This window comes from Mastomys coucha, unplaced genomic scaffold (genome assembly GCF_008632895.1).
Source record: "Mastomys coucha isolate ucsf_1 unplaced genomic scaffold, UCSF_Mcou_1 pScaffold8, whole genome shotgun sequence".
NCBI classification, from domain to species: Eukaryota; Metazoa; Chordata; class Mammalia; order Rodentia; family Muridae; genus Mastomys; species Mastomys coucha.
Window position 1 is genome coordinate 45,895,167 of NW_022196914.1, and position 22,227 is coordinate 45,917,393.

The window sequence follows — 22,227 nt, forward strand, 5'->3', positions numbered from 1 at the left end:
GGATGCCTTTAATCACAGCACTTGGGAGGCAGAGACAGGTGGGTTTCTGAGTTCAGACCAGCCTGGTCTACACAGTGAGTTTCAGGACAGCTAGGGCTACAGAGAAACCCTGTCTCAGAAAAAAAAAAAAAAATTACAAAATGAAACAGACAAAAATACAAGTTTAAATTCTATTAGATTCACCAGTCAAAAGTTACTGTCAATTTGCTGTATAGTTTCTTAAGTACACAATGTCTGTTCTGCTCCTCTCACTGCAGTCTGGAAACAGTCATGAACAACACTTAATTCAGCACAAAGCATTTATTTTCCTTGATCACTAACATTTTTGCCTTTATTTTTCATGATACCATTACTATATTCTTGTAAGTTACTCACTGAATAAACAGCAGTGTTTTCTTTAATCAAACAGAGATCTTAATCTCAGAAGTCATTTACCAGATGGGTCTACCATCTGCCATTCTTTTCTGTGTAGAAATGCATGAAATATTTGTTTGTGGTAATGTGCCCACATCATGCATTTAACATTGCCAATCTTTAACTCTTGGCAGTCTGGGTGAGAAAACTAGTGTCTGTCACCTTGACCGTTTACATATCCCTGATTACTGTAACAATTGATGTTTCCAAATTTAATAGCCATTTGTGAGTTTTCTGCATTGGTTCTGGCATTTTATTCTTGTAATACATTATATATTAGCATCTTTAAAAAAAAGATGGTTATCTTATTCATGTGTTTTTCTTACACTACTTTGACAAAGAAATGCTTATGAAGAGTAAGGGCTTGTTTGGGGGGATTTGTTTGTTTTTTAACCAATATTAGTAGTTTTTCAAGTTTGTTTTGGGGTTTTATTTCATGGTTTTCTTAGTTGGCAATTTTTAATCACAAGTAAAATTAAAAGGTATAGCCAGTTTTTAAATCACATTTATTTATTGTATTTCAGAATGTACTTAATAAGCAAGTACCTGTGTAGAGAGCAGAGGACAACGTAAAAGAGTCAGTTTTCCTCTTTCCATATGGCTGTGGGGAACAAACCAGGCTGTCCATATTGGTGTCTAACTCCACTGAGTCTGATGTGGAGTCATTTTTGCCTGTCTTCTTTGACCACTGATTAACAACACCATACTGATTTTATAGTGTCCTTTTATTTGTTCCTAAACAGGGTCTGGTTTAGGAGGAGGCCTCAGTAGGCCTCAGATTCTCAATTTTCCTGTCCTACTTGAATGTTGGCACTGCAGGTGTGTGCCACCACAGCACTCCACTTTAGTGTGCTTTTATGATAACCAAGACAAGGTCTTCCAACATTTTTTCTCCCTAGATTCTTTGCTATGTTAACTTGAGGCAAGGTATCACAGTATAACCAAGGATTATCCAATAATCCTGTTAGAGTCACAAGAACTGGGATTTATGGGTCTGTTCAATCTTTTTGTTGTGGTTGTTCTTTTCATCTTTGCAGGTTCTTGCTACACTGGATTAAATATTAAATATTCCCTCTATATCCACAAATAATACCTTTCCAGCTATCTAGTCCCTATTCAGTAGAAATTTATTTTGTTTTTGAAGGTAGCATCTCACTCTTGTTAACCCATGCTAGATTGAACTGAAGGCAATACTGTTGCCTCAGTCTGAATGCTGTCATTGTAGCTGAGGGATATCACATTGGGTTATAACTCATATAGCCTTGCTAGCCTATTATATAGGTTTTGTTGCCACTATCAGTTTTGCTAATCAATAATTGCTTAATTATAGGAAAAAGCGGAAAGGCTATGAAGATGATGACTATGTATCAAAGAAACCCAAACAGGACGAGGTATGATTCCCCCTAAAGATAAACTTGTTATAACTTACATTTTCTGGCATGACCTAAGTTGGGATGTACTGTTCTGAACTATCATAAGCATTATAGACAGGTGGGGCTGAGAATGTTTAAAACAGTGTCTTGCTTGTAGCTTGGTCTTGAACTCCCAGTTCTCTTACCTGAGCCCTCCAAATACTAGGACTACAAGTACCTCTATAGTTTGAAATTATTACATTTGTACTCACCTGTTTATGTACAGTCTGAATTTCAAAGAAATTGTTAATGGGAAGATTTATTTTGGGTAACAGTTCATGGGATTCATGGCAGGAGCATATTGAGGCAGGGGCTTGTTACATTGTGCTCATCAGAAAGCCTATACATGGTATATTTTTACATGACTGTGAACCACTTCTAAAGTAAGCTACTTGATTGAAATAATTTCCTATGATACATGGCAGTGGTGCTAAATTTTACCTATTTTCTAAGGATTATTTTCTTTCCTTACCTCAGTTTTAAAAACTGTCTCTTAAGAAGTCAAAGATAAATAAGGCCAGGCAAAATATAGCTTTTATATACTCCTTCACAGAGTGGGCAGCTGCCATGCCATTATCACAGTGAAGTGCAGGACTTAGCACATACCTGTAGTTCAAGCACTTGAGATATAGCAGGATCCAAAGCTGGCTGAAGGTATAGTAGGAGACCATCTCAAAAGAACAAACACATCTACAGTGGACTGTTGTCAATCCACATTTTCTTAAAGGGAGGTAAATAACAAATGGCTTAATACTTCAATGTTACCCTTACCACATTTTTTTTCCCTTTAGGAGGAATGGACTGACGATGACCTGGTAGATTCTCTCTAACCATTATAAATGACTGCAGCAATACTTATTAACCAGTGGAAGTAGGAAGCATGTCTGACATTTTACTTTTTTAAAAAACAGTACAATGTGAAAACATCAAAATATATTAAACTTTTCTAGCTGTGTATATTTTCTTTGTGATTGTTTTTTATAAAATATAGCTTCAAAAGAGGCTGAATGCCACCTAGTTTGTTCAATTCATAACCCACTAGGATTAGTAGCAAACCATGTCCTCCTGTGGTGGCCAAAGTCAAACTGTGGTACACTTCCTTATATTGTTCTAGACAAACTATAATAAACAAACCTTTCCATTTAGAAGCAATATACCAGAAAAACAAAAAAAACTGAACAATAGGGTAAACATTTGAAGAGCTAAGGAAGCAGGTTTCCTCCTCCAGAAGCTCTTACAAATGCTTCTCAGATATTTCTCCAGTAGACTATGATTTTAGTTAATTATACCTCATTCTGCTATTTTCACAAATACAGATTGGGGAAAATGATAATGCCTGCTCCTGATAGATTAGTCACAGCAGTGCTTGACATACCAGTATTTATTTGCTGTATATTAATAGTAGGTGTTACAGTTAAGACCAATTTGCAGATAGATATGCATATATTAGACCAGTGTTTTGTTCTGATGTTTCTTTTTCTGGAACACGGGCTTGAAGAAATTGTGAGGAACTCAACTACCTTGAACCTAAGTCTACCCAGCTTACATATTCCATGACACAGTTCCCAGGAGGGCAAGGAGCATTGTCATTATGTTTATAAATGGAGATACTTACTCTATATGCATGTTCAACTCTAATATTTTTATGACTTGAGTTTTGTTTTCCTTTGAAATAAAATTAATAAAGTAGGGCTTTATAAAAGTAGAGTAAAAATGAACACTTTATGCCCAAGTATAGTTAAACAACATGCTAGACTATAGACAGAACTGCATGCTCGCAGCGTGTCTCTGTTTTTCTTTCAGATCACTAAAAAGTTTGGCATCAGAGCAAGGGGCACATGTTTCTCAGAAAATTTCCTACTCAGCCCTGTTTAAAATAAGTTTGAAAGATTTTATTTCATCACTGACTATCTAGTTACTACAGGGCCTAAAAAGGTAAGTAACAAGTTTCCAACTCCAATTTAAAAGACTAATAAGCATGTTACTAAAATAGAAAAAAATGAGGATTAGTCAGATTTCTTTTGAAGTAAATGGTAGAAAAGTGAGAAGCATGTCAGGCTAAAAAAAGAGCAGATAGGCTGTCATGGCTGAACACACACACAATCAGTGAGGACAAACTAAAATGCTTTAAAATGTCTTGATCTTTCCCTGTTTTCCAAAGTCCATATTTATATTAACTTGTCTGTAGCCTTTCCACCTTATAAACTAAGGACCGAGTTACAATCTTAGTGCAGCCAACATCAATAATGGGAACTATATTGACAACAAAGCCAAGAAGCACAGTGTTTTTGGTTTTGTTACCACAGCTAGCTTGACTGAAGCTGTGTGAAGACAGTAAATTTACTTTTATGGAAGCATTCCGCCCTATATGTAAGCTAGAGAAATCTCTCAATAATATTCTATAGAATACAATTTAGGCCTCTCAGTTTGATCCTCAACAAAAGGAAATAGACGTTGATTACTTAATAAGAGATTGCATCTCTTGTGAAATGCAATCAAATGTTTTATGGATCTAGGCATTCAGAAAAATATTTTTATTGAGGAAGCTATAAATACCTTCCCTTAGTACCTCTCTTGGTGGTTCTTTAAAAACAAAAAATCTATTTTGATTACTAAGAATACTCTGATACATATTGCTTTTAACTCTGGTCTTCAACAAAATACAGGAGGGAGGAACACATGTTCCTTAATAAGTTGTACACTGAGTAAATAAATGGACTCCTTTGTGAAAGAAATCCCCCTGATTTTGCTCTGATATTAAAGCTTCAATTATCCCTAAAGTAGGAAGAAAATTATAATAAAGTTAAATAAGCTAATCAGTTATGCAAGCTATCCCTTAGTTTATTTTAACTTAACCCTTGTGAATACTTCACACAAAAATACATACACAAGAGCAAATGAACTATACAAACTAAATATCCAGCAGGAAAAAACAAGTACAAATTAAAAGATGTATAAGTTGTTGTGGCTGATGAAGTTGTCTGCATAATCAAAGAGATAACAAAAACCATCTTAGAATTGACAAAAGTATTCTAGCAGTTCGTTTAAACATAAAAGACATCAGCAATCTATAAAATGGTCAGATGGGTAACATGCAATAATTGGTACAATGACCAATAATATTTATTGAATTTAAACTATTTACTGTTGTAAACATTTTAACAAAAGCATGAGATCTAAATACAGTCTTTGACAATTCCAACAAAATAAGTGGTATGTTTAAAAAATAAAGCTGATGAGCAATAGATTCATCAATTTTATATATTGTCTTTCAACAGTTCCAGAAAGAATAGCACAGTATTTTTAAAAAGTATACAGCAAGATTGTTCCTATTATAATGTCAAACTCTGGAAACTGTAAATACAAATAAATTCAGTGAACAGTCAAATGGTCATGTTCATAAGGAAGAAATTACAGTAAGAACTGTCTGTGATCCAGTTAAATTCTGTTGTCAATAGAATGGGTTTCCTTGTCAGTTGATTTCATAGTTCCTTTTCCAAGAGACAGCAAAACTTTGGCAATTGGATATACTGAAAATATATTTTCAATGTTCAAGACACAGTCATAGCATTTTTGTTGTTGTTAAGGGTACACCAAGGCTCAGAGTTCGGTAGAGATTCCATGTGGAAAAAGTGCACAATATTCTGCACAGATAGCTTACAAAGGTGCTGGCAGTACTCTCCAGCAGAATCTTGGGTTTTTGCTTGCATAGCTCACACATCACTGGAATGTGGAAAGGTGTGCTATTTTTTTTCTTTCTTTATTTTTTTTTCTTTTTGGCAAGAGCAAAGGAGACATGGTGATGTGAATTACCACGTTGGGCATGCAGAATCCATACAGAACACCAGGCTGCTACCTGACGTCGTTGGTTTTTGTATACTGGTTTTGTTTTTGTTGAAGCAGTTCTGTTATTGCCAGAAGCTTTTTCAGTACATGCTAGACACAGGAGAAACAGTGGGGGGAAAAATCACTAAACAAATAAAGAGCCTAAAATTTCAATTATAGGGTTTGATTAGTTTTGATAAAAGCTACATCAGAGCAATGAAATTCTTAAGGTACTGGGATTCTATTCAAGACATAAAACTTGAGGTTTGATGATTTAAAAACTGAGTATTTTTAGTTATAATTAAAATAGAGAAGATCTTACTACACTAAATTTTGTCATTATAAACCTTGGAAAATAATAACAATTGCAATGTTTTCCAATTGTACTCTTAATTAGTTAGGACTACTCGGATTCTAGACTGACAGCTTAATGAGAATTCATAAGCACCATTCTAATTTCATTTGCAGAATGTCTACCAGATAAGATTCACTGCCTTCTGAAACCATGGGAGAAATTATTAGACTTACGATGTGTGTATCTTGACTTATATTTTCCCATCTGATTCCCTTTTCTCCCCATTTAACTTCTTTAACTCAAGGAAGACTATCTCCAATGACTTATCACTAAATCAATTAAAAACTCTTTACAGTTCAGTTGGACAGCAAAAACATAATGTGGACTAATGCTTTTTAAGGTGTGAGTTATGATCATACCAACTTGAATCACTATAATAAAGTGTCATCTGTGGTCATTTTTCACATTTCTTATAGTTCTCCAGGGTTTCACAAGTAATTTTGCTCAGGCACTTGGTATGAGAGTAACTGAAAGAGTAACATGCCTTCTTACTACTAACAAACAGTAACTTACATGCCATTTTGTAAAAACCTACCTGCTGTACACCACGCTCATTACTGAGTGTTCTCAGTTCATCAGAATGAGCAACACAAATCTCATGCAGTGCTGCTAAGTCACGAGACAGGTCAGTTCTAGAATGTTCTGTAGTGTCCGGAAGTTCAGGTACATTCTTTAAGGGAATCATAAAACTGCATTTAGAAATAAAAATCCTTGTAGTCTCTTCTAAAGTTATCCTAACTAGGTATAAAACATTAATTTGTACAAAAAAATTTTATTCAATTAATTCTGCTAAACATGGGTTGTAGAACACCTCTATTTACAAAGAAGCCAGGTTCTACACTCTTCCATAGAATGACAGTGTAAATTGGTTTTTTCTTTTAAATTAAGAGCATATGCAAAATAAATAATATCATTACAACTTAAAATTCTGAGACTAAATAACACTATAATATTCTTATCTAAATTAACCAACATCTAAAGAGGAACTAAATTATGAAAAATATAATAAAAATTTACTTTATTTGAAATTTCTTTAGACTGTGCTCAAGATAATTTCTAAAATATGAGATTATTGGACATTAACGTGCTTAAGCCTCATGAAGTAGCTTATCCATCATAATAATTTTATAATACTGTGTTATTGCATTAAATGCCAATACTATCTTAGGCCTTGGAGTAAAATTTAACGTGGTAGAATTAACAATTGTAGATGTATGTACTCCACTTTTTAATGATAATGCTTGTTACACATTTCTAAAAACTGAACATTTTAGTTTTTTAAAGAAATAACATTTGTTAAGTTGTTTTAATTAATAATAGATTACAGGGAAAAAATGCTTGCCTTCACAGAGCTTGTGGGTTAGTAGAAAGGACAAAAAAAAAAAAAAAAAAAAAAAAAAAAAAAAAAAAAAAAAAAAAGCTCAGGGAAAACTAGCTAATTTTATTTAATTTTTATTAGAAATACTCCTAATAGAAGCTTTGCAGAAGTTCACATTAAAGTTTCTTATAAATATAGAGCTTATGCTCTTGGGCTTCCTCCTAACTCCATTTGCTTGCCAAAGTGGGTTTTGACATTTGTTTTAAAATAAATCACTTGAGTCGGAATACACTACTGCAACTGCATCTCCTATACTTTTGATGACATAAATTCAGCTCAACTCAAGCATGTTAATTTCAGCTTTTTCTCCATGTACACATATCATATTATGAATATATTTACTTTAAAATTCATTCAGTGTTAGAAATGTATGAGGTAGAAAATTTAACTTTATGAATATATTCTTCAATTCTATATCAGTTTAATTCATAAAAGTTCAAGCGAGGCATAATAATTATATTATTTCATCTAGTTCTAACTTTAGTTCCAATATAAATGGCTTCAAATCTTGTTTCAGCTACAACTTAAAAGGTTAAATCCGATAATAGCTAAGGGGTATGATTGAAAAGACAGTCTGAAAGATGATTGGTTGAAAGCCACAATTGTGTATGCTTGACATTAACAAGAATAAGTGAAAAAAAAACCATTTTGGATAGAAAAAGATTTTATTTGAAGTCCTGGTTTTAAAATCTAAAGGCTATTTTATGGCTAACCACATTCTCAAAGGACATGAAAATTATATACATACCCCAAGTTCATCTAAAAACATGATCATGCGATGTTTATTACTTTTTATGAATGGATTGACACCTTCCATATAAGGCTCCTAAAAAATTAAAAACTTATATCTCATATGCCTTAAAACAACTGTTTTACAACAAAAACTATACATGTTGCAAGAGTTAGTATTTACTCAGGAATGGAGGTCCTTAATAAAGATTCAAAATTAAATTTCAAGTTAAATTATAAATTAAAAATCATTAAACATATAGCTTGGCAGATACAAATTATTTATATGCAGATTTAGAATTACTGATAAATTATGAAGAATCTAATACATTGTAGGGAAATAAAATACAGTGAAACCAAAAACTCCCTATGATTGCAAAATATGCTTTGGGTTTCTGAAAAATTCAAACAATAACCCATAAATGTAAACTACTTCTACTTATACTAAAATCCTAACTGACTATAATTTATACTATCTAGTTAGTGAAGTATCAATAACAAGGTTCAAATGAAATAATGTTCAACTGGAAATCCCAAAGATGTAGACATGAAATTTGGAAGAACAATAATGAAATAAACACCCCTAGCAGATGAACAGGGATAGGGACTGCAGACACACCTCTGCATTAAGAGCACTTGTTACACTTGCCAAGGAGGACCAGGGTTTACTTGCCAGCCCTCGTATGTTGCACAGGAACATACCAGTGCACTTAATGTGCATGCAGGCAAAATACTCAATACACATAGAAGTAAATAAATCTTTTTGGGAAAAAAAGAAAAACTAATCTGGCAAGAAATAGTAATAACCAATAGAAGAATATATGACAAAAGCCTGAAATGTGTATTTAGTAAGAATACCTGCTACATCTGAACATCAGTTAAAGGACTACATACTGACTAGTGGTATGTACATACTTGTGAATTTGAGGAAGTTTGTCATACACTAAGTCACAAAAGCAGATAACTATCATTCCAATCATGTTTGAAGATCTAGTGTATATTCATTGTAAGTTTAAATTTCCATTTAAAATGTGATTAATTTTAGTATCAAGATATTTTTACCTTAGCTCCAAATTCCACAAGATTTGCTAAGTTCTGCACAGATTTAGCCACTAATGTCAGTGTTCTTGCAGCAATAGGAGATGGGGAATCTAGAAGAAAATTGGGTACAGCCAATGATACCAACTCCAGAGGTTACTTTCAGATAAATGGTCGAATACTTGGCACTTTTAATATAATTCTTTATTCAGAATAGTCCTTGAAAATGTATGACTTAATTTGAAAGAACTTGAATTAAAAGAGGAAAATTGAACACACTTATCAGTGCTTCTTGTTTTGTGAAAAGGGAACTACAAACGTGTAATTTCCAACTGGCTAACAATATTTCAGAATCTTCAAAAAGCTGCTTTACTGCTAAGAAGACTGTCACTCAACAAACCTTTTAAACAGTGCCCAAAACTAATTCAACCCACATAGGGGAGCATTCTGCAATCTTAGCAATTCCCTGTTCCCAACATATTTGCAGGCTACTAGTTCACATTAAAGATCAGTTTTTGAGTTCATGAAAAACTTCCCTGTAGAACATAGAAAGTGGAGTGTAAATGAAAAGTATTTGTAGTTATCAAATAGAAAATAACAACTAAGGCCCCACCCATGTCCATGGACAACCTTGAATTTCTAATTTCATGGCTATTTTCTTAACTGAGTTTTATCAGGTACAAGGGGTTGAACCGAGGGCCTCGTGTATACTCTGCTAGTGTTCCACCAGCTTAGTTACATTCACAGCCAGCAACTATTATGTTTTGACTCACTGTTATGGATTGTATTGTAAACTGTAACACAAGATTAAAGTGGCAGTTTAAGGCCAAGGTTTATAGATAGAGCTCTCAAAAAATTCTAAGCCTCTTAATTTTTAAAAAGTTATGTGTACTTTGCTGTGGGTATGTACAAATAAGTGCAGCTACCCACAGAAGCAAGACCAGTGTTTGATCCCTTGGAGCTAGAGTCATAAGTAGTTGTGAGCCAGAAGTGAATTCAGGTCCTCTGTAAGAGTAGTATATGTTCTTAAACACTAACCATTACACCAGCCCCAGTCTTTTATTCTTCTTTCCCCCCAGAGGACCTTGCACTTGCGCTCTACCACTGAGCTAAGTACCTGACCCCCCCCAGTCTTTTATTTTTAATATGCATGTTTTCAATCACTTTAGTATTAATAAAAAAGTAATTGCAGGAATGTAATGAGTATAAATGTAAAAATATTGAAACAGACTATGGTCTTCCTTTTGTTTTTAAGACCAAGGAGACTCAGACTCAGCCTTCATGCATACGGGCATTGTAGGTACATACCACTGTGCTTAGTGACATAGCCTGGCTACAAAGCCCAGGCTTGCCTTGGGCTTTTTTGTACCTTAGCCTCCCAACTTCTGTGATTATAGAATTACAGAATGCAGTCCCAGCTCAAATAAATTTTAATACAGCTTCAATGTTCAAAGTATTAGCATAAAAAGGTTGTTTCCTTCTATTAATATTGATGGGCTCATTACAACATTAGGGTAATAAACATCAATACTTTTTCTTAAGGTTACAAATCTTAAATTTTTTTCTGTGGACAATGAGTGAAAAGCAAAATGGGATCAAGCTTATTAAAAAGAATCCTGGGCTATCTTTCTGAGTATTCACAAACAGGTTTTTAACATAATCTTAGAAGAAAGTTTACCTTACAGCAACCTGATTTAGACAATCTACAAACACTTGTCAAAGCCAGTAGCCTGCAAGAGTGGTTAAAGTGTTTGCCACCAAGCTTGATGTCCTGATTTCAATCCCAGGCACTCACATGGTGAAAAGAGACTGTCATCTCTCAAAAGCTGACCTCTGACTCCTATACATGCTCCATAGCAAGCAAATGCCCATACACACACATGTGCTCAATGTAGACTTTTTAAAAATAAACAAGAGTCACAGGAACAGAAAAATCTAACATCTTAGATACTAAAAGACAAGGTAGGGAATAATGCTTTTTTTGTATTGTGAATTTTTTTAAAATTTGATTTAAAAGGCAAGTATTTTTATCAAATATTATGAAAATACTGATTTTTTTTTCCTCATTTGAAAATATATTAAAAGGTAGTTACCTGAGATGATATTAAACATCCTTGGATTCAGGATAGCAGGGCAGATAAGGCGAAGAAAAACAAAACCACTAATTGGAAGGAAAAAACTTTTTAGAAAACTATATGTTTAAATTATAAATAAAAAACTTAAACTTAGAACCATAACTTTTACTCTCAACATAGGGAAGCCTAAATAAAATTATTAAGAAACTTAAAGCAAACTTACAGACTAACTTTGGAAAATTTGCATTTAAATCTCTTACCTGTTTATAGTAGATTAGTAATTTGTTTTCTACTAGAGGAAGCAGTGTATTAAAAACATTGAGATTTGCTGGAAGATTATGAATGTTCAAATAAACCTTTTATAGATACATAGTTCTGTAAGGGTCTAAATCATCCACTCTCTTGGTTGTCTCTTAAAGTTTATTTAAACAAAAATTAGAGTAAATTAAATTGGTTATATCAATACTATTGACAACTTACATAAACACTGGAATACATTGTCATTATAAGTGACGCCTGGACAAATGAAAATGTATTCAATAAACACTCAAAGTTGTTCAATGATACTACAAATTCTAAAGTTTTCTTTAAAAGTTGTTAAATTTCAAAACAACAGAACTTAACATGGCATATCAACAGCTGCTATGGTTGGCATCAGTTTTACTTTGAGAATTGCAGTTAATTTAACATTCTAGAGTTAACCCACTCTGCTTCCTCTGTCAGGAGTATATGTTGTCATACAAGATCCAATTTTCACTTCTTAAAGAATACATGGTAATAATTAACCTTGCCAAGCATTATTCCCTATAATTTTTAAATTCCTTCTACAGATTTCTTACAACAACTAATAACTTCACATTTTGATTTCTTCCCTTAGTGAAGGTTCTTGCATAAGGTTTTCTGAAAACATTTTGATACTTTAGTAGGGTCTGGGAACTAGAAACCTAAATCTTAGTGAAAAAAATTTTTTAAATTTTATGGTGATTTGAAATTGAATAATACATGGGTACTACACAATTTAAAAAAGAGAAATCACCTCAGGCAGCAAAAGCCTCTGAAAAAGCACACTGTCCTTATTAATCCAGCCAGAGGACTCCCTGTTGTATTAAGTTTAAACAGTTATACATATTTAAAACATGTAATGTACAGAACAGTTTATTTTCATTTTCTTCATTCCTACAATTCTTCAGTATGTCTTGGCTGTTTTATTCCGTGGTAGGAATCAAATCCAGGACCTCTTAGTATTAAGCTAGTGCTCTACCACTGAGCTATGCCCTTAGGCCACTATTAGAAATTCTATCTGTGATAAAGTAGAAATCTCTTGACAAAATTTACATTAGAAACATGTCTTTAAAACTCATTTTACATTTTTACATGTACTGTATATTTTCCATAATTAGTAGAAAACTGCTGTATTTGATGTATTTCTATTAAATTTCTACTCACTGTGTACTAGCTGAGATATGCTTACCAAAATCTTTGAACAATATTAAAGACTTTTGATGGTTTGAGAAATTAACAGTTTATAACTTAAGCAAACAGTTTAACCTCTCTAGATCTGCTTCCTCACTGGATAATGATAATGATAGCTGTCAAAGCAGTTCTTAATGTACTATGACCAAACTGAATCAAAGCTCCACAATTACAAGGTATGGCTGGAGATTAACCTGGAATCCTACATGCTACACATGAATTAAAATCCAGATGGTTCAATTACTGTATTTCTCCAAGCAACAAGTTTCTATATTTCTGCCTACATATACAAATCAGTGTTTATTCTATACAATGTCTATGACAAATGAAGAAGTGACTCTTACCTAACAACTCTTGTTCTCATGGTGTTATTTGTAGGCCACTTATGCTGAACTGACTTCTGTAAACACCCATAAATATATCTCAGTGTCCTGTCAAAATAATATAAATGTCTCAATACAGAAAGTAAGTATCATTATAATGATAATCTAGTAGCAACCAAAATTTGAATTTGCCCAAACTGCATACCATATTTTAATGCATTTGGCTTTCTCATTTAAAAAAGGTTTTCTCAAAAGTAATGAGAAACACATTCAGTAATGTATGTAGAAACATAATCCAGTATGCTTGGCTCAATGAATAGTAAATTGTGTTAATGACAAGTATGAAACAAGTTATTAGAAATGAGAATAGACTCTTCCCTTTAAACAAGTGAGTTTTCTCACACTAACCTAATCAGTCATTAATACTGTATCTTCTATACATTTTAAACGTCTTTGTTTGCTGGAAATCTAATGCTAGGCAAGAAATAAAGACTAAATTGACAGATACTGTCACCAGATTTAACACATGTCAGTCACTCCCTAAGCTAAAAAATATAAGCCAGACTTACTTGGTCCATGAAAACATACAATTTAATTTGTAAATACATGTGTTTAGGCTGGCCTAAACTCATGTTCTTCTTGCCTCAACCTCTCCAATACTGGGGTTATAGGAATGTGCCACGATGTCTGTAATTTTATCTAGCTTCTTTAGCAGTTATTTTACTCATCCTTTTACTCTCTTTTCCTTAAACAGTCCGTATAATGCCAAGATCATAGAAATCATTCATTAAAAGACAAAACGAAAATTAGACAACTTACGGTGGAAGTATTTCTGAAGCCATGAATATTTTCTCCACAAGCTCTGAAAGTATGCTCAATAGGTGTGCTAAATTAGTGTTCACATCTTCATTTTTTTCTAACTTTGATGGACTTAACTAAGAGAAATACAAATTTATTTTTTGTGATGATTGAATTTCAAGTAAATTGTGTTAAACGAGCAGTTATTTTCAAAGCTGTTACTTGTTCCACATATATGGAGTAAGTTTGCTAAAATTCATTCTCGTTTCTCAACTGAATATATAACTACTCAGTTCTCTTTATCTGAGAAGAAAAGGTGTTTTTAGTGAGGTTCAACTTAGTGGCTAAGGAAAATAATCAAAATATATTAAGTAAAAGCACAACCCTTCTCAGAATTTTTCAAGAACACCCCTCCTCCTCACCATCCAACTTTTCTGGTCTGCTAGATTCATCTACAAATCTGAAAAGCTATGTCAGCTTTCATAGGAAGGGTAATTATGGGATTACCCTCAACTTAAATCACTCATTTTGTTGTGGCAGAATTAACATTTTACAGCTCCAAATGTTGAAAAGTATTTCTTTATTTTACTGACACTATATCAAGCCTAAAAATTTATACTAACTTTCTTTGAAATTGCTCTGTACCATTCATGAAGTAGAATAGTCATGTAAGAGCGATTCTACTCATAATGGTATGGGCTGCCTATAAACTCACAGTGGAAACTTAATCATCTTTAAGAGATTATTTCATTTTCTTTGAATCCCCATCTTCTATAAAATAACCCAGAAATCCCTCTAAGAAGAAGATGTTATGTTAGTCAAGGTGAGCACCCTTGAAGCTTGACTTTGGCTGCTGACATGGCACTATCCACATGGGAAATTCCACATCCAACTTCACACCATGGGCAAACCATAGCACAAGCCTCCAAGAACTCGTGTAAAATTAACTTCAGTCATAAGACTTAGGTTCTATCCCAAGGATACTTTATTGTGTATATGAAACCATCTAAATTTTTTAAAATACTTTTTCCAACAAGATACTCAACATGTACAACAAAAGTCCCTAGAAAAGTGTTGAATTTATATACATTTTCTTAAAGTAAGGTATAATTAATTGATCATTAATATAATAAGAGAAATGCTCAAAGAGCTTTGTATGTGCTCAAGGAGAGGTGGTTTATAAATATATTAGAGAATATGATTGTACTGATAAATTTCAGAAATGATGTACTTTCCTAAAGATGTAATTTGTTAAACTTTTCATTAAAATATGCTATTTTCTGCAAAGATTAAAACTATAAATTCTTACCTCACATGATTGCTTGCTTTCCATTATCTTTAAAATGGAGTCTTTCAAAGCATGATGAACAAATTGTGTGGCAGTGGCTTTCATATACTGCTCCATCAAGGTACTTGCAAGTGTTGTAGCTCGAAATAGGGTAGTGGCTTCATCTAAACAAAAATGGATGTTTCATTGTATTTACAGAACTGTACTAATATAACTAAGCTTGAAATTAAATTATTTTTCTTCAGTACTGTGATTTTTACATATATATGTGAGGTTAACATGCATTAATTCACCTGACTGCAGAGTGAATTAAATCATGACTATTGTAAGTGGAAAGAAATAAACACCATCATATTCTTATGAGAACTTAAGATTTAAAATACTTCTACAGTGTTTTTGAACACCAATTTGTAATAAACACAGACTTTCTACTGATTTCATAACCAAAACCAAGTGATTTCATCTCTGTGGGGTTTGAATAAGAATAGTCCCCATAGGCTCATGTATTTGCCTATTTACCAGGAGTGACACTATTTGAAAAGATTAGAAGGATTAGGAAGTTTGCCCTTGTTGGAGGAAGTGTTTTCACTAGAGATGAGCTTGAGGCTTCAAAAGCCCATATAAAGCCTGGAGTCTCTCTCTCTGCCTTAAATCAGGATGTAGTTCTCAGCTACTGCTACAGTGTTTGCCTACGTGCTGCCATGCTGAATCCTGTCATAATGATAATAGATTAAATCTCTGAAACTGCAAGCAAGGTCCCAATTAAATGCTTTCTTTTACAAGTATTACCTTGGTAATTGTGTCTCTTCACCAGATATAAAAAATATCTACCATTTTATCTACTCCTTGGCAAATTAATTTTTGTAATATTTATGATTAAAGAAGGCAAGAATTGTCAACAAATCAAAGTGCTGGGAGAAAATAGATTAGGAATCTGTGAAATGCATAGTAATATGTTACAGTGGTCTTGGAACTGATATAGAATCTAGAAATAAAATACACTAGTATTTTATGAGTTACTAAGTAAAAACACAGGTAATATAAATATTACACCACTGTTGATCACACACCGAGTCAGTGATCAGGACAAAGAAATCATTTTCTTACAGCTTATCTGTAATAAAAATATTTATCTGTCATGACAATTAGAAATAACAATCCATTTCCATATTAAAGAATCTCACATCCTTTTAAAATGATTTAAGTTTATTTAATATATTTAAATAAAGAGCATACATGTTTGATATATAACATCTAGTTTTTAGAAATATCATACATCCATATATTACCTTCCATACTTATCTCTCTGTCATTTAGTGTGCATAACAACAATGATTCAAGCTTTTCATGAAGAAATATCTTCAGTAGGATACTGGCCAGTAGTGTTCGGTCTTGTCCACATACATGCGATAAAGCATAGACTACATGGAGTTCCTTTTGCAGTATAAGCTAAAAGTGACAAAAATAAAGGCTGCTGAAAGTACACAACAAGACCAAGGGAAAATATAATTGAAAAAACATCTATTGAATACAATTGTTAAAAATTGGCTTTGTAGCCTATATATTTCTAGTCTCATTAAGAGCAAAATCACAGTATGTGTTTTTTACATCTGGCTACCAGTCTGCCATAATATAGGTTGTTACTATTTAACTTAATGGATTTTTATTAAATAGTAACTATTTCTGTTTAGTACCATTAAAAAAGATTAAAAGAGTAAACAATACCTCTTTAAATTCACTGTACTCTTCTTCTGGCATGATTTTTTCCATGGAGTATCGTGCTCGAACACGCAAAGATCCTGGTTCGATACCTTTTAGTGGTATATGGGAACTTAGCAGAAACCATTCATCTGTTGCATGTCCTTTCTGTAACCTGCTCAACTGGCAACGCATAAATACTACAAAGGAAAAACAAATTACTGTATTAGAAAACCACTATGGCCATATAATAAACTTTTCTTGATAATTCTTTTCTCTAGTTTTAAATGCTTTCATTAAGCAAGTTTTCAACACTACCACAAAGTCAACACTTAACTTTTTTCTTCATTTACTGAAGGCCTGCTGTGTGGCCTTCTGTTAGAGGATGGGAACACGGAATTGAGAAATGACTAAGACTTAATATTTGACATGCATGAAAAATGTCTTAAGCTACTAAAGAGGATGTAACTCAAGTGCTACAACAGTGAATAATACTTTTGGATATAAGTATATGTAAATCACCCTAGGGGAGTTAAAAATCTGTTCCAAACAGAAAACTGAGTTGAGTTGGCTAGTGAGGTAAAAAAGGTAGAGGAATAAAGACCATATCCAAATAGAAAGTATGGCATTTTTCTGTGCCATTACTATAATGTTATCATTATAAGTAATAGAGAAACACATTTACAAAAAAGGTAAGCAATTACATACTAAACATTCTATTCAGAGATCTGTCCTATTACTTTTTACCCTAAAACCCTGAGTTGTAAGAAAACATAAACCTAATTCACCCTGATGTGAATCATTAAATCAATTAAACAATGTCATTTGTTCTACCAATAATGTGGAAAGAAACAGGAACAGAGCGTATGCTATTAACCACCAAAATGTTTTTGTTTTTTTTTCTTTATCTTTGCAGGTTTAAGTTTTAATCCTCAGGCTCCTGCATGCTGGACAAATACTCTAGTCTTAATAGTACCTTTAATATGTGAAGTATAGGAAATTAGAGAACACGAAAAAAGTAAAGAGGATAAAAAAACCCACCACTACCATCTTCTCATCTTGTTCTTTGGGAACAGGAAAGTGGGTATTTGTATATTTTAAGTTGTAAGGACTTACAGTGCATACACTTTAGCCATTTTGATTTTTCTTTCCTTCATAATCTCTTCTGAACAATCAAAATATTTAGAACTGTTATATAGCATGTGTTTCACTTCCATTTTGACACCTTATAAATTCTAAAAATATATACAGTATGCTTTTATTACTTTAGAAAGCTTCATAATCAACTTACAGATATCTGGATCTTTGCTTTTCTTTGTTTTATTACTAAGTGTGATTTCAAATCTATTGATGTCAGGAGGAAGATCACTAAAGAAGCAAGGAGAAAAATTAGAAAAATGTTCTATTATCAAACTACCTTATTTCTGTTTTAAAAATTCAGTGTGTTAGATTTAAAACAAGATTAAACCATTAGTAATCCTAATAATTACTAATAAACAAAATTAATTATTATGGAAAACATCCTGTCATTGCTTGAGTAATCCAAATATGAAAAAAGCCAACAGAAAATAAAAAAACACCTAGAAAACAATAGAAACTGAAACAGATAATTTACATATAAACAGCAGGAAGAAAATATAATTATGATTCTAAAAACTGATTGAATATGATAAAATATGACTTACTCAAAGACAAACTCTTCTGACCATACTGGATTTTGCCCCTCCCTTGCATGAGTTTTTGCTACTTGGACGCTATTCAAGTAGATGTTACAATATGGATTAGTAAAATGTTTTACTGGTAGTTTATGGGCTTCTTCAATATGTAAAACAAGGCTGCTGACCTAAAGAGAACACAAAAAAATTATATCCAACATTTTAAGACCTATATATGAGGCTTCTAAACCTAAAAAATAATGACTTTTTTCTTAATATTTAAAAATCCCATAAGCTTTTCTAATCAACTATCACCACCCAAATCAAAGCTACAAATATCACAGTATAAGCAAGCATATGCTTACATTAAGATTTCACTATTCTAATAAGAGCCTCAGGGTTAAGGTATTTTAAGACACCAATTTTACCTTCTGATGTTTCAGAAAAGACAGTAATTCCAAGAAACAAACCTATCACCAATGTGGGTGCCAGACCGGACCATCTACTGCCTACTGTTGCTTTCTCTACATCAGTTATGTCACCTCTAACAAGTGAGTCTTGGGGCCTCTCCTTTTTCATACGGAGCAGATTAACTGACACATCAAAAGGATTCAAGATATTAGCTGTGATCTCACATGTACAAATATATGTGACAATTTCTATATATTGAATATTTAAATCGTAATGTCATTAAATATCCTTGGGACATAATTAAATATCCTTGGGACAAAACCTAGGGTTTATATTACAAAGAGTAGTTACCTAAAGAAACAACTATTTTATATACTTCCAATAAAATAGTATGTTAACTCAACAAGCTTATTAGAAATATCCATTAATAGGGGTCATTTTTACTCCATAATTACATAGTCTTGACTTTCTCCAAAGTTTAAACCACATCAAAATCTGATTTGAAACAACAAAAGAACAAAGTGAAGGTGAAGAAAGAAGAACTAGGTGTGTTATGGTGGCACACAGTTGTAATCCTAGCATTCAGGAGACTGGTACTGGTGGATTACTATAAGCTTGAACCCAGGCTGCACTACAAAAACTGTATCTCTAAAAATAAAAATATTTATAAAAAGTATGTAGCAGTAAATACCCAAATAAATGAGTTTAGATAAACTTCCAATAAACAAAAGTATAGACAAAGTCTAGGTTTTATTAACATCCTAAAAATCATATAGTCAGTCTCAAAAAATGACTATACCATGAAAACCAGAAGTTGTCAAGGACATCTTGAGTATCATTAACTTTTCAAAAGTACCTTTCATTCTATGTAATTGAGATAATTTTTCAAGCAAGAAAATATGTGCACACGATGGTGTTCAGTGGAAAATTAATCCTGTGTTTATTTAAAAGTTGACACAGACTAGGAATGAGAGTACATAAAGAACTCTCTTTGACAAAAGAGTCTGCTACCAAGTCAAGCAAGTGACAGCAAAGAAGTAAAATGATTGAAATACTAACCTTTCTATTCTTAAGAAATGTTAGCAAATAGCATGCACAGAAAAAACAGAGCAAAGTGAAAAGAAAATTAACTATTACAAGTCAATAAAATGAAGTTTCACCTGACGAAGGCGTTTATTAGATGTCCCTGGGCTACTTTTCCGTAAACTGCAAAATGCTTGTAGACCTTTCATCCAGTCCTATACACACACAAAAAGAACAAAAACAAAAAAACAGTATTACAAAGAAATAGATATGAGTTTATGCAATTATCAATTCATTTTTCATACTTATTAGTTGCCATTCATACTCTGCAATTCCTACTCTCAAAATATACTACACTATAAGTTCTTTCTGTCCTACCAAAGTGAAACAAAAAAACCTCAAAATAATAGTAGTTCTGTCTCTCTAACATTATTAGTTTCTAAGTCAAAGGGCCTACTTAGGATCCAAAGGATTATGGTCATTTGATTCACATCTAGGCCTGGCAGATGATGTTCTATTCCCAGACACTTACCTTCAATTTTTGATCTAATTTATTTTTCAGAGTTTCCTCAGAAAACAGCCATTTGTACAAAATACAGTTAAACACTCTGAAGTATTACAACTGCCTTACTTTTAGATTACACTGAGAACACCTCTAACTTATGGGAATGTGATGAAATGATTAGTTTCAACTGAATTCATAGAGTATTTAATGTTCAATTTTAAGGGGCACTTTTCATTCCTTATAACACTTCACTGTGTGTGTGTGTGTGTGTGTGTGTAAAAGAAAACCCCAAAAACTATTAACAAAAACTTTTACATGGAGTTTCTCATTTGTTAAAATAATAGACTTTAGATATGCTTTCATAACTCTGTACTATGACAGTTTTGTAGGAAATAAGTTAATAAGGTAAGTTAGGCTAATACAAAGATATCAATAGTTTAGGAAAAGGTGATCTTACCTCTGCTTGTTCTGGAGTTTCTCCTGCAAAGTAGAAGATGTAATGTTCTTCACTAAAGTGCTGAACTACTATCTGAAAACAGTTCGGCCTTGGAACACATACACACACAGGAAAAAAAAAAAGAAAAATTACTTAGAGAATTAAAAGTATTTAAGCCAACTTTAAAAAGGTACAAAGTATAACTTAAGATTGTTATAACTTTTAATTTAGAGAAGTAGGTATTTTGTTCTGCCAAATTAAAATATCATGCATAAATTTTACAGAATTGAAATTTTGTCATTCAGTATTTAAAGTAAAGAGCAAAATTAGCATTATAATGTATTACAAAGAGAAAAGCAATAAAAATTTTTAAATAGAATTTCTAGAATTACACAAAATTAATAAATACACTGGCATGCACTGAAAAGTAAAAAGGAATGTTCTTACTTGAAAAAATGTTAATGCTTATTTCTAAGCAGACTAGAGTTTGAATGTCTTGTATTATGATTTTCTATTTTCAAATATTTTACAGTCTTGATTTTTTTCATCTATTAAATGAAAAACACCATCTTGCCTATACCACTTGGTCTGTAATGACTCTACAATGTTTGTTCATATCTTCCTTCAGTATGAATTACAATAAATCATTTGTCAGATACCTGGTTTGACGATGTGCTAACTTTCCAGTTAAACTTGAAAATGCTTAATAAAACATTTAACAAGGAAGTGTTCAGAACTCAATAAATATTATTTCTGTGTTACTGTAGACAGAGATTTTTATCATGCTTTGGGAAGATCATAAAATAATGGAAAACTGTGAATGAGAATTTCTAATTTAAATATAATCTAATTTAAATATAACATGATTACAGCTGAGTATCTAGACTGGAAAAATTTACAGTAATAAACGACCATGTGAAGATATGAAGAATAGCACACATTGGGAAACTTGTCAGATAAGCTCATTTTGAGGGGAGATACTGTTTCTTTTCAACCTTTCCATAAGATATGTGGGAAGAGCCAAAAGCTATGGAGCTGCTGTGCTAATAAGTAAAAAGCAGCAAGTGAAAGGCAATCCAAAATCCCCAGAAGTTCCACCATGATTGGGGAGGAAAATCCAGGCCCCTCAATGAACAGACTTTTGTGTTAGACAACTCAAAGTGACTATATCTTCACATAAGAAGGGCAAACCAAAGTGAGGCTGAGTTTCCGCTTGATCACCATACAGCATAAGGAAGCAGTAATATCATCCAAAGCTTTTCACACAAGAATGTCTGTCATTCATGCAAACATAAGCAGATAAAAGAACCAGAAACAAATGGAAAGGGAAAAGGAAAAGGACAGCAAGTAGGCAAATGCAGTTTACAAGTAGGTAAAACTTAAATCTTAAA

At 32.7% G+C, this 22,227-nt stretch overlaps 2 protein-coding genes across 4 annotated transcripts in view; one reads left to right on the plus strand and one right to left on the minus strand.

Annotated features, from left to right (window-relative positions):
* The window catches only part of Ccnh (cyclin H), a 36,538-nt gene extending 21,410 nt beyond the window's left edge, over positions 1-15,128 (plus strand). The window contains exons 8-10 of one of the 2 annotated variants that reach the window (XM_031360202.1): positions 1,745-1,805; positions 2,618-3,761; positions 13,777-15,128. In XM_031360202.1, coding sequence (XP_031216062.1) covers positions 1,745-1,805; positions 2,618-2,656 — 100 coding nt within the window. In that variant the 3' untranslated portion in view covers positions 2,657-3,761; positions 13,777-15,128. Of the gene's footprint in view, positions 1-1,744; positions 1,806-2,617; positions 3,762-13,776 lie in introns of those variants that run through there. The other variant, XM_031360203.1, reaches the window with a different exon arrangement.
* Rasa1 (RAS p21 protein activator 1) overlaps positions 4,652-22,227 on the minus strand; it is a 72,862-nt gene continuing 55,286 nt past the window's right edge. The window contains exons 12-25 of one of the 2 annotated variants that reach the window (XM_031360200.1): positions 20,858-20,945; positions 20,033-20,110; positions 18,492-18,649; positions 18,098-18,174; positions 16,834-17,006; positions 16,398-16,557; positions 15,130-15,272; positions 13,842-13,957; positions 13,044-13,130; positions 11,245-11,312; positions 9,176-9,264; positions 8,133-8,210; positions 6,542-6,676; positions 4,652-5,762 (exon numbers count right to left, since the gene is read on the minus strand). In XM_031360200.1, coding sequence (XP_031216060.1) covers positions 5,679-5,762; positions 6,542-6,676; positions 8,133-8,210; positions 9,176-9,264; positions 11,245-11,312; positions 13,044-13,130; positions 13,842-13,957; positions 15,130-15,272; positions 16,398-16,557; positions 16,834-17,006; positions 18,098-18,174; positions 18,492-18,649; positions 20,033-20,110; positions 20,858-20,945 — 1,534 coding nt within the window. In that variant the 3' untranslated portion in view covers positions 4,652-5,678. The remainder of the gene's footprint in view (positions 5,763-6,541; positions 6,677-8,132; positions 8,211-9,175; positions 9,265-11,244; positions 11,313-13,043; positions 13,131-13,841; positions 13,958-15,129; positions 15,273-16,397; positions 16,558-16,833; positions 17,007-18,097; positions 18,175-18,491; positions 18,650-20,032; positions 20,111-20,857; positions 20,946-22,227) is intronic. The other variant, XM_031360201.1, reaches the window with a different exon arrangement.